This window comes from Phasianus colchicus, chromosome 1, assembly GCF_987193195.1.
Source record: "Phasianus colchicus chromosome 1, bPhaCol1.hap1.1, whole genome shotgun sequence".
Taxonomy (NCBI): domain Eukaryota; kingdom Metazoa; phylum Chordata; class Aves; order Galliformes; family Phasianidae; genus Phasianus; species Phasianus colchicus.
In genome coordinates, this window is record NC_143436.1 from 68837934 (window position 1) to 68850442 (window position 12509).

Consider the following 12509-nt stretch of genomic DNA (forward strand, 5'->3'; position numbering starts at 1 on the left):
ATTTTTGTAGCTTCTTCATCTCCAAACTGTGATACAAACGATCAAATTCAAATCCTTAATGCTGACTGATAAGTTCATTTGAACACAAAAAGATGTATAGATTGTGCACTTCCTTCATAGCCTGTGATATTCTCGGCCCTAAGTCTCACCTGGGAAAACATCATCCTCTCATTCACAATGGAGATCCCTTCCACAGCTGTTGTACAGAGTTGAACATAAATAGAGGCACTGCTATCTGAAAAGCTCAGGAATTCTTTACAAAAAAATAACTTATGTCAGTGGGATTTACCAATTGACAATTAAACCATTTAATTCTAAAAACAGTCCAAAAGATACTCTTCTAGAAAACTAGACAAAACTGTACTTTGTCCTAAGTAAGGTACAAGAGTTTTGCTTTATCTTAAAAAGTTCCTATCCACCCTTTAAGACTAAAATCTACTCAGTATACAATCAACAAAAAGGTAATCAACAAGTTTTTGTACAAGAAGTCAGAAAAATCTGATTAATGGAAAAAAATTACAGGTAACACTCATGATAGGCATAGATACGTATTCTTCCACAAATCATGCTCAAGAATAGCCCCAACCCCAGTCATCACATTGACTCACACCCACCACAGCCCTGGTCTTTCTATCACTGTAGGGTAGGAAGTAATCAACTCTCTGCTTAACATTTTAGGTACAACTCGTGTCTTTGAAGAAAACAAGCTGGGATTTTGCCTGGAGCATTCATCCTGCTTATTTGACTGTCATTACTGGGTTGCTGAATAGGCAACACAGAGGATGAGAAATCCTGTAAAGGGATTTGGATTCCTGTGTGACTGTGGAATTAGTCAATCTCCCTGCATTTCAGGACCACTTCCATAAACGAGGAGAATACTGAGACTATCTTCTCCATCTCTAAAAGATATTTAAGTTTTTAGTATATATGACCAAACCAATAGAGCTCTGATCTCAGCTCCAGAGTGCTTCCTGAATACCAGCAGCCAAAGAGAAATTAACTTACTGCTCAGTTAGTTAACTAAGCAAAAACTGGAGAAAGAGAAAGAAAGAGATGTGAACGCTGATTACTTTTGCAGGTACTGTGCTAAAGACAAAGTGAATAGAAGTCTGAGCTGCACTTTCATGTCATACTGACACCTTTATCCTGCTGATCTTTCTCATTTGTTGACTTCTGTGAGCTCAAGGTACTGACATTTCAACATGTCTGAGAAGGGAGGCAAGGAGAGAACATACATGGAAACACTGTAATGTTCTAGTTTGGAAAAGCAGTCACAACTGTTATCAGTGAACCACTGCAAAAATATTCAGAGCTGTGGCTGACCAACAGAGAAAGAGAGCTCCATGCAATCCCCATGAATCTTCTTTTTTTCTACCTATCTGCTTCTCTCTCTGACAAGGTAAGTCCGATCTCATGAACCTTCTATAAGCAGTGGAAGAAGTTAGAAATGCCTGCTATTGAACGTACAGTCCCAAAAGGCTTGTCAATGAATGAGTGAAATCGCTGTATGCACAAGTGGTAATTTAAAGGAGCTGCAGATTGACTGACAATGAAGTAAGAGGAAAGAAGAGAATACTTGTCATGTTCTGAAAAGACAACCATGCATCTCCTTTTCATTACTTTTTATTACAGTGATCACAACTTCCTAATGAATATCAGTTTCTGTCATAAAACTGTAGCACATAATCTCATACAATTTAGCACAACTGACAACACAGCGGCCTCTCTGAGAAAAAAGACTTTTCACAGGAGTCAATTATGGAAAAAAAGATAACAACCACCCAAGTAATCGAAATAGTGGATAATTTGACACTTCATTTTCTACATAAACATACTTGCTTGATAAGTCACTCACTGGTTGCAAGAATTCTAAAAACAAAATACAAAAGTAAACAACAATTTGTGATATAATACAGTATAGATGGCGAGAGACAAAATGCCATACTCAGACAATGCCATACTCAGACAAAAAAAAAAAAAACAACTGTCAGAGAGTTTATTGACAATTCTGCTGGCTTTTCTTCTTATTGTTCCTAGCAAGTCACTACATAGCATCTTCAACTTGTTCTCAGTGGACAAGTATCCACAGCATTTTAGGTATTTCACAAATAGTAAAGAGAAGGCTGGCAAGTAATCTGGGAGTGAGTAGTGACCTATTTCACAGACGTTCCCAATACATTAGTGAGCTGATGTGCAGTCTTATTTAAAAATTAACTGTACACAGCTGATCTGGTCCTTAGTTGCCACAGAGTGTCAATTCACTCTTACTAACAGTGTTCCGTATTCCTCATCTACAGATGTAGAAAAGATGGATTCCTATGACTCAATTTGCAGAACAGCTAAAACATTTTTCTACCATGCACATCTCCCACATGTATTTTCAAAAGTATTTTACCACCTGACAGCTCTCATTAGGGACTGGATAAGCTGCATGTTTAATGCTTCTAGAAACTAAGTAATGAAATAGGAGCTGACATACAAGGGGTTCTTCAGGAAATCTAGTACTTAATGGCCAGATAAAGATAAATATACATGTGTCTAATGCTCCAACAACTCTTCATAAATCCAACCAACACATGGTTCAATCTTGCATACATAAAATATGGGGGAAAAAAGGAGACAAGTCAAATGCTTCACAAAAATGTGGCATTTTTTTCCTAATTTCTCTGCAATTAGAAAGTTAAAAAGACAACTCCCTGATCTCACCAAACCCAAGCTTGACTTGAGTAAGACAAATAAATGATCAGATGCTTCACCTTCTTGCAAATACCTCCTAGAAAACACTTAAGTTCCAGCACAGCAGGACACAAACCAGAGAGCATGTGCTACTACAAAAGCCATTAACTCCTCAAACAATCAAATGCAGAGGCTGAAGGGCTGCAGTGAATAATAAGCTGCCCTATGACCCCAAATACCACTTGGAAACTACTTCTCTTCTGAACTTGGGGATGGCTTCTAGACCAAAGTAATCCCACAGGATATATAAGCTTCCAATAGCAAAGAAATCAAGAGACTCAATAGACTTTGAAAGCCATTTTTCCTTAAACTGAGCAGATGGCCTCTCTTCAGTTCCTTCTGCTTTCCTCATCATTCCCAAAGGAAGCTTTTGGCTAATGTTCAGCTGCAGCTTGAATCCCTAGATACAAAGCAACATCAGTCCCATCTGCACAGTGCATTGGCAGCTGCAAGAACTGCTTTATTAGAAGTTTTCCTGTTCTACTTTCCTGAAGCCTAAGCCTCTTCCCACTTGCCAAAAAATTCTACAGGTCTGAAAAAATCCTAAGCAATCTTCCAATGTCCCTCCCAAGCACCTCAGTTAGTGGCGAAGAGCCTTACCTCTCTATCTTGATCAAGAAAAGTTGTTGCTGGGTTCTAAGGAAGATCTAGATGGAGGATATGGATAAGTTATACCTTATATGATTTAAAAGCTGGGTTATCTTCATCAGCTGTTATCTACCACCATCTTTCTGCAGTAAAAACCCCTATCCCCTATTGGACTGGATGATCCTGTAGGCCTTTCCCAACCTTGGTGATTCTATGATCTTGTATTCCTTACAGCACAGCAAATAGATTCAAGGCCCAGTCAAGCCTTGTATGGCAATACAAAGAGACCCGGCCTTCCCCTCAGTCAGCTTACTCTGCCTTCAATGCTGCTTAAGGGGAAAAAGAGGAAAGGCAGGAAAGACAACAGCATCAGAAGGGTACACTCCAATACCCCCTCACTACTGACAGTCTGAAGTCCATTAGCACCTACAACCACCCAGAGTCCCCACTGCCAGACTGACCACACCTTTTCCTGTTTCCCCACAGACATCAGCATACTTAAGACCCTCCCAGCCAGGCCCACTTTTTTCATTAGAGCCTCTGAGGCCTCCTTCCCCATTTGCAATCCCATGAAGCTCATTGCTACGTTAGGTGATATCTGGCAGGTTGCTGAAAGTCTAAAACTTTTACTCTCATTAAAGTCAGTTCTCAGTGCAGTTGACCGTGTATCAAGCTGCGCCTGACTGTCAGCATTCCCAACCAGGTCCTAAGACAATACTTGTAACAGCTTTCCAAGGGACTGCTGACACAGGAGCCCTGACTCCAAATGGGCTTGACTGTGGATATCAGTGAGACCAACACTCTTGTCCACCATCAGCTTTTCAAAATGTTCAGTGCCATCTTAAACATGCAGCAGTGCCAGACTGTGCGGATAATCTGGCAGAGAGCTGTATATGCAGCACTGTCTAGTTATCAAGAGCTAAATTAAACACCCAGTAGAGCCTTGCCTCTACCTTTCTTTGCTTTTGTTGATCTGTCTACATTGTTTCGTGCAATTTAATTTTTTTTTGTTGTGAAAAGTTACAGCCATTTTTAAGACATATAATAGCAACACTTCAGTACCTAAAGGACCGCATTTTATTTCAAACCCTTTAGAGGTATATATTATTTGCCAGAAGCATTAAGCCTTACAGCTCTGTTTGTGAAAGAGGTATTAATTTTTACAGGTTTTCTACAGCATGTGCCCGTAAAGACTGCAGAACCTATCATAAAGAGGCCACGAATCACACTTTATTTCTTCATTATGCCATTTTTCATTGCTCAAAAACTAGCTGACCTCAGGTGAGCCTCACAGAAAACCTAATGCATTACATTAAGGGCAGAAGGTGAGGATACTTCTATAGTTTATCCAGCCCTCAGAACTAATGAGAAAGAAAAAAAAAAACTACAAAAAAACGTACCAATATGCAATGAGCATACATTTTCTATCCAACTCCTGACTGAATCTGGCCACCGCAGCCTTAACTACTACATATCCACCGGCCTTTCTTTTTAGCATGCAAACTCACCACTGCGTGGTCATGGTGAATCTCCTCCAAACTTCACCTTCTCCTGACATTGCCTATCCCCAAAAGCAGTAAGCAAGGTCAGAAATAAAACTTTCCTACCATGAGTATTAGGGGAAGGAAAGATAGAAAAAATAACGTATATCAGCATGCTCGCCTTGATGGTAAAAAGTACCATGGGAATCAAGCCTTCTAGCTGAGTTACAGCTATGACACAGATATCGATTCCTAGAAGAGCAATGGTCTCTGGAATCACATTAATGCACAGCCTCATGATGAGGATAGGAATAAAGAAAAAGAGAAATGGTCCGTGCCATAGAAACTCTCAGACTGACTTCCCCTTTGGTCTGATCACAGTCTTCAATGACTGGCAGTTGTTACACCACAGACATCAGTGACTAACACAGCCAGCTTTTCTAAGGGTTAAAGTTTTTTTGTTTTTTTTTCACCTAACCTTTTTTTGTAAACTGCTGGCATAAGTTATTACTCTAGTCTGCCAGGCAGCCACTGCCTCATTAGCTCTGCTAATCAAAATGTGCCTCAAGAAGACACTTGAAACTGTTAACCAGACAAAAGAATAGTTAGCAGACAGACACAAAGCTGAGAAACAATAAAAAATTTCCTAGTAGTCCTGGATGAAATCAGGTCCTTCTTGATACAGAGGACCCAGAGGCACAGTAGAAATGGCAGGTCCAACCTCATTCCCAATGCTGTTCTAGTAGAAGACTCGACAGTAATGATATGCTGTCATATATATAAGTATAGAAACGGCAGCTCACTGCTACTGAACTCTGCATGAGAGAAAGAGGGCTTCCTCATCCCAACCCCTGCCAAGGTGGAATCCTTGAGATGGTGAATCACAGGTGAATCAAAGTGAATCACAACAGAGAAGCAAAGCCTGCAGCATGACACAGGGGTCAGACTTTTCCTGATATGATTCCAGGAGGTATTCCAAGATCTCGGAATGTTTGTGAACACATTTTTACCCTTTACACCCTTCAGTCTGCAGGTGGGAAATGCTGCCATTGCTATTTGCTCTCTATAACTACCTGAAAGAAGGCTGTAGTGAGCTGGGGGTCAGCCTCTTCTCCCATGTATCTAGTGATAGGACTAGAGGGAATGGCCTCCAGTTGCACCAGGGAAGATTCAGGCTGTACGTTAGGAAATACTACTCTTAAAGAATGGTCAGGTGCTGAAGTGGGCTGCTCAGGGAGGTGGTGGAATCACTGACCCTGGAGGTGTTCAAGGAATGTTTAGACGTCGTGTTGAGGAACATGGTCTAGTAGGAAATATTGGTGATAGGTGGGCGGTTGGATTGGATGATCTTGTAGGTCTTTTCCAGCCTTGGTGATTCTATGATTCTATTCCTTGTATGTCATTATTTTCATTTCCAAATAACGTTGACTAAATAATGCTGAGCTGCATGGCAAACATGTAGCTTGCCTGCTAATACTATTATGTTGTTTCGCCTTTCAGATCTGACATATGCTGCAGCTGCATGGTTTGACTAAAATCAGCTATTTGAAAGATCCATCACGTACAAAGAAAGATGTGCATTTTAATTCTCAGAAAATAAATAACCAATATTGGACAATGCAGATTGGCTCCTGACTTTGGAATTATACAGCAGGGTACACTTACTAGAAAAGCAATGACTTAACCTTTTAATTAAAACCATAAGAAATTTTAATGTTCTTGAAAGACGCGAGAATGAGCACTATTAATAAGTCATCACTTTAACCAAAAATGCCTCATCAAGACACTGTAATTTTAAACCCGCTATCTTTTAGAATCTAAAAGGGAAAAAAAAAAAAAAAACCCACAGAAGAAAGGATCCAATAGTAAAAAATCATTCAAAATTATGATATTCGGATTGAAAACAGAAGCTGGCTGCAGCATTTCCAAATCAATTCAATTTTAGGATGCAATCTAGGTAAGAAGCTTTCCAAAAAAACACACCTTTTTTTTTCCCCAGTATCCCATCTCACAAATGTTTCTAGCCAATTTTCCCCAATCTACCTCCAACAAATAAGGTCACACCTGAAAACTACACACATATCAATTTAATTCTGAATAAGGTAACTGACGCTGGCATTAAAATCAAGACTTTTAAAGGCAGTAAGGCAAAACATGAACAGTAATATAAGGATCTTTTCAGTTACTTTGCAGAACCAATAAAGAGAAGCTTGCACACAACATCAAGGGCTACCTCAGCCATCACTGTGACTGAGAATTTAAGAGAAGGATGGAAAAGAATATCTTGAGGTAAAAGGTCAATTAAGTCTTGAAGTAACTTTCACTTAGCCTAACAGTGCATCCCATTTTGAAGACTTGCTTCAACAGGTCAATCCTTGATATATATACTTATTTACTTGATAAGTAATTTTAGTAAAATAAGCAAGATGTATAAGGAATAATTAATAAACAGGGAAAATGAATTTGGAATGCTGGTGATGAATTTGGTATCACACTGCTGATACAGCTAAGTGATACCCAGTGATGCAGAGACTACACAAGCAGACTGAATGCTCTCTGTGTTTAGAGCTCATTTCAAACCTTCTCATTACCTAGTAGCAAAGACAAAATCAAAATGTGGGTGGATCACAGCTACAGGGCTGGTTTAAAAGGGCTACTACTTAATATTGGTCCAGTGACTATCCTCAATCTGATTAAGATTGTTTTCAGTTCCTATCTGGTTACTGAGACAAAAGTTACATCACTGCTGGACCTCTGACAGGATGAAAAGCAGATTGTGATGACTTAAAAATCTTCAAATCCCTCAACACTGCAAGTACCTGGTGATTTCTTCTGGTGATTTCTTCTTGAGCCCCTTTTCTAATCTTAATTTGGCACTAAATGCTGATTGTTGTTGTTGTTGCTTTTTTTAATGTCTTTTCTTAATGAAAAGCACTACTCTCTTTTGCTTGAGTAGTATGTTTTTCAGATATGAAATATGCTGTTCAAGCATGAACCTCTACAAGCTAGGTGATCAAAAGTACTGAACAGGTGGTATGAAACTGCTTCTAAATTACATACCTTTGTGCCATATGCATCTTCATAGCTTAATGCTGTCCTAAGCCTGTACTTCCAGAGAAAGAAAGAGGACTAATAAGATGCTTGGGCATAGTAGTCAGACACTGAGGATCATTCTGAGTATCAATTGCACAGATAAATAATACAGCTTATGTTTTACAACCTGCCAAACAGAAAAGTAGAGGGAGGCTGAAGATAATAGATAACCATCTAAAGATGGAGATCTTCTATAAAAAAACTGTAGAAGGCCTCTCCAGCAAATCTTACAGTGATATTAAATAAGAACACTTGTCTCCCTGCATCAAAAGTCCAGTGCTATTTTTAAGCCTACATAGCACACCTACTTTTAAGCCATCATACAAAAGGCAGTGGGACATACAATATTGTCAGCTAGGCACTCTAATCTGGTTAAAAGAATATTCTAAACTGACAAACAGATGTACAGGATGGCCTCACCTGGGCTTCCATCATCTGGTGCTTCTGCAGTTCTTGGAAAAGTTACACTTTTCCATATTCTCTTTTTAAGTGAAGTGTAGAGGAGACTGACAAATACTTGTGCCATATATGAGACATTATAATTGCTGTGCCCAGACAAATGCTGTTTTTGTACTGTCTGGGGATGGGTAATGCAAAGGACGCCAAACCCTGGATCCAGATTTGAGAGTTCTATTCCAAACAAGCAAAGGAGCAGTAGCATCAGTACAGTAACCACAAATCATGAAGTCTGCAGTTCTGTTCAAAAAAGGTTCCTTTTTAGACAAGCATCTTAATGTGACCTGTGATAACACCCAGTTGGTGACTTTATGTGTGGATAAATAACTCAGAAAAATCAGTAAGATATTCCAAAAAGTACCCCAGTATAACAAGTTACACCCTGGAATATAATATTTTGTTGCATTTCTTACCTCCATCCTGAAACTTGCTCAATCTTTCAAAGTAAGATGACATAGGAACTTGAACAATATCTAGAATTGCCAGAAGCGTACGGGTCAGTCTGAGAAGCTCACTAAAACTATAAAAGCCAAAGTATATGAGGTTTCGAGCTAGATGTACCACCTATGACAAAAACAAAAAGAAAGGAAGTATTGTCAATCTTTGTGTTATTCATCTGTGAGATAAAGTAGCATTTTACACAGCATCTTGCACAGCATTTGAGATTAGAGTATATTCACATTAGTACAAGTGTTTCCACTCATTTAAATTGGCTTTGGACCAAGGGCACTGACATCAAATGTTTTTCAGAGTCAGACAAAAAGAGTGAAAATAATCTGAGGCTTAAGATGGACTGAAATGATACAATTGCATCTGAGAAAATAAATAAGACTGAGAAGAAAAAATCCAGGAAACAGTTTAAAGGGACAGTAGTTGTACAGAAAATGGAAAAGAATGGCATTTGACTGTGGAAATTTGAATGAAGGTGATTTCAAATGACTAGAGATAGAAGCAAAAAAGTTCTGGAGGTAGATTGGAGGAAGAATTGTAAAAGCTATAAGCACTTCCCCCTTATTCAACTTTATTTGAATATATATGATTTAGGTCTATCTGAAGTTTCTGTCAGGAATTTGAAATGCAAGATTATTCAGAGAATTTCTTTCAAATTTCTACACAGAGAATAGTACTTGCTTCTACTGAAAAATCCCTGCATGCTGATTTACTAATGTGGAGAGAAAGAATACTCCATCGTCCACATCCCTTCTCCTGCCACTGAAATGCAACAATCATAGGAGTAGGAGGAAAAAATATAGCTGTTTGACAGAAGACAGTAATATTATTTTCTGTAGTAATAGTTATCAATGAGAACACCAGAATTAGAAATTGGTTTTTCACTGGGACATTCATTCTGAAGGTGCCTTTATTTTGAAAGAACCAGTGTTCACCTAGCTGAAATGAGAAGGAATATTGTAAATTAGGATGGCGATTAGTACCTCAAATGTAAGTTTATTTTTCTCTTTGTCACCAAAAGGAAAAGGCTGATTTACAACTTCTTTCAAGTACTCTTCCACAAATTCCATAGTTAGTGCAAATTTCCTCTTCATTTCATTTCGTGAAGAATCTGTGAAAGAATCATACCTACAATGCAAGACACAGAAGGAAGAGATCAGTGGGCACTACAGAATAAATAAACCAACAATAATGCTTTAAAATCACTATCAGTTCTCTGCAAGGAGAAGGGGTAGAGGCCAACTAATTCTACATAGATATGCAAAGACGCCAGACAGAGGATGCACAAGCTTCTCCTCCAACAGTAGGAAGTGCAATGAATGGGAATAACACAGACAGAAAGTGCTATCACTCAGAACTGTAGTATCTAAGACTGATCCACTAGGTCACTAAATCTCAACTTTCCTCTCTCGTCAGCCAGAGAATGGGATGGAACAGAAACATCATCAACTACAACTGCCTGACCAGGGCTAACCAAAAGGGAATGTGTACTATTAAGGCATTATCCAAATGCCTCACAAACAGGCATGGGAAATCAACCACCTCTCCATGAAGCCAGTTTTAGTGTTTGACCACTAAAGTAAATAAAAGAATAAATAAAAGTTTTCTAACAACCAGTCTGAACCTCCCTGGGTGCAGTTTAGTGTCGTTCTCATGGAAGCGGTCATCATTTATCAAGGAGAAGAGACCAGTACTTCCCTCTCCACCTCCCCCCATACAGGAAGTTGAAGACAGCAATGAGTTTCCTCTTAGCCTTCTGTTCTCCTTTACTATCTCTACAAGAAAGACAGCAGACAAGGAAAGAAGCTCAGGACAATCAGCTTCCACCACCAATTAGACTCTCTTGTCCTAAGTCAAAACACTCCCTCATATCAGTAGCAGAAGCAATACTGTCTACTTCATTGCTGCACTTCATCCTCTATCTCTTCAGCCAGATACTCCATGTCTGGGTCTAGCCCACTGAAGCAGTGCTGCTCCATTAAATCACTTAAACCAAAGAGGGCTTCCACTGAAGTCAATTTAACACGTGCTTAAGTACGTAGAAGACCAAAGCTTTAATGAACTGTTTCTGGGGCAATAACTGCACTTAGCTGTACATTTTGGTTTTCCAATTGTAACTTTCAGTTGAGGAAGAAGTTTAAAACTAAATTCCAACATGGTACACGCCTGATGTTAGGCACAATTTGATTACTTTAAGTTCTGTTGTTCTGATGAAAGGCCATTCCATTTTATACTCAGATTGTTCTGTAGAGGAGAAATAAAGTGAGAAATAAAGTGAAGTAATATGGAAGATGCAGCACTAAAGGCCATGATTTAGTGATGGGACTCAGTAGATCAGGTTGATGGTTGGACCTTCAGTTCAGACCCTGAAGAGCATTTCCAGCATGGATGATTCTATGATTCTATTTCCAAGTAAAGCTACTCAAGAAAGTTTCCGAGATTAACAATAACTAATTGCTCATTATTCTGTATCTAAATACCTTTCTAAATGCATGTGTTGGCATTAGACAGCTACAACCATTTTGTTCTAAGACTAACCCCAATGAAGTAATTTTGTACCATATTGTGCAACATTTTCAACTCACTCATGAATTGTGATCTTGGTAGGAATTTCAGTCCACAATCTGGCGTATCTGACAGGTACCACTGATTCCTGAGGATCTCTGTCCACGTGCATGTGTAGCATCAACCGGCAAAAAGAAGCCCGGAGGTCATAAGGAAGGCTTTCATCAGACATACATCGCAGGATCAAGTCTACTGATAGCTGTGCAGAAATCTGGTTGATGGCTAGATACTGGCGGTCCAGGCACATTCTTGCAAAGAGGTTCAGTTGGTACCTTAAATAAGAATAATAGCACATTTCCAACTGATTTATTTGAATACTGTGAAACAATGAACCTCAGAATCTCACTTTACAATTGTGATGTCAGCTCTTCTGTTGTAAACAGTAAAAATGATTAAGAGTGGTTTTGTTAACCAAGGGACAAACTTGCCGTTAGAAATGTTAATGTCAGCCTTCAATCCCCATTAAACTGGGCTCTCTTTGAAACTCAAAGCATTGTTCAGTGGAAGACTGAAGTATTTAAACAGTTTGTTTTCAATCAGTATAAGACACTGTTCCATGATCCTATCTCCTTTCTATACTCTGGGATGTTGTGGATGCTCCTTCAGCGTATGCCTTGCTTCCAAGAACAGCAGAGCATGATAAAAATGGTTTCATAAATTAAAGGTAAGAGGAAACATTAGAGAGACACAAAAAGCTGTCACAAACAAAGAAAACTCAGTGTATGTCTGGAATAGACAACAGAGATTGTGATGCTTCCTAAAGGAAAAATCTGAAGCAAACTTTTAATCCCTGTTTCTGGTATGACTTGCTTTCCTCCTTTGATATTGACAAACAGAGTGGATAAGAACTGTGCCAGGCTCCAGGGAGAGTTTACATTTTCATCTATTTGCATAAGCAGTTTTACCTGTAGTAGGTAAGCACTTCTAAATCAACTTTTGTGCCCTCCTTTGCTTCCTGAGCCAGGTGTCTGATGGCTTTGCCATGAGGTTCCTTGTTACTGTCAATCCAGTAAAGCCACACTTCCTCTTCATCAATGTCATCTGAGATGACAGGGCATTCTAAGGGATTGTCCATTTGTGTTGAAATCAGCCTGCAAGTACAAAACATTCACAAGGGAGCCACTAACAATGTAACAACAG

At 39.1% G+C, this 12509-nt stretch overlaps 1 protein-coding gene across 6 annotated transcripts in view; it reads right to left on the reverse strand.

The window, feature by feature from the left end:
- ITPR2 (inositol 1,4,5-trisphosphate receptor type 2) overlaps positions 1–12509 on the reverse strand; it is a 263254-nt gene that overhangs the window by 164859 nt on the left and 85886 nt on the right. For all 6 annotated transcript variants that reach the window (XM_090146695.1, XM_031597173.2, XM_090146688.1 and 3 more), the window contains 4 exons: positions 12275–12460; positions 11390–11641; positions 9788–9932; positions 8768–8918 (listed from right to left, as the gene is read on the reverse strand). In XM_090146695.1, coding sequence (XP_090002821.1) covers positions 8768–8918; positions 9788–9932; positions 11390–11641; positions 12275–12460 — 734 coding nt within the window. The remainder of the gene's footprint in view (positions 1–8767; positions 8919–9787; positions 9933–11389; positions 11642–12274; positions 12461–12509) is intronic.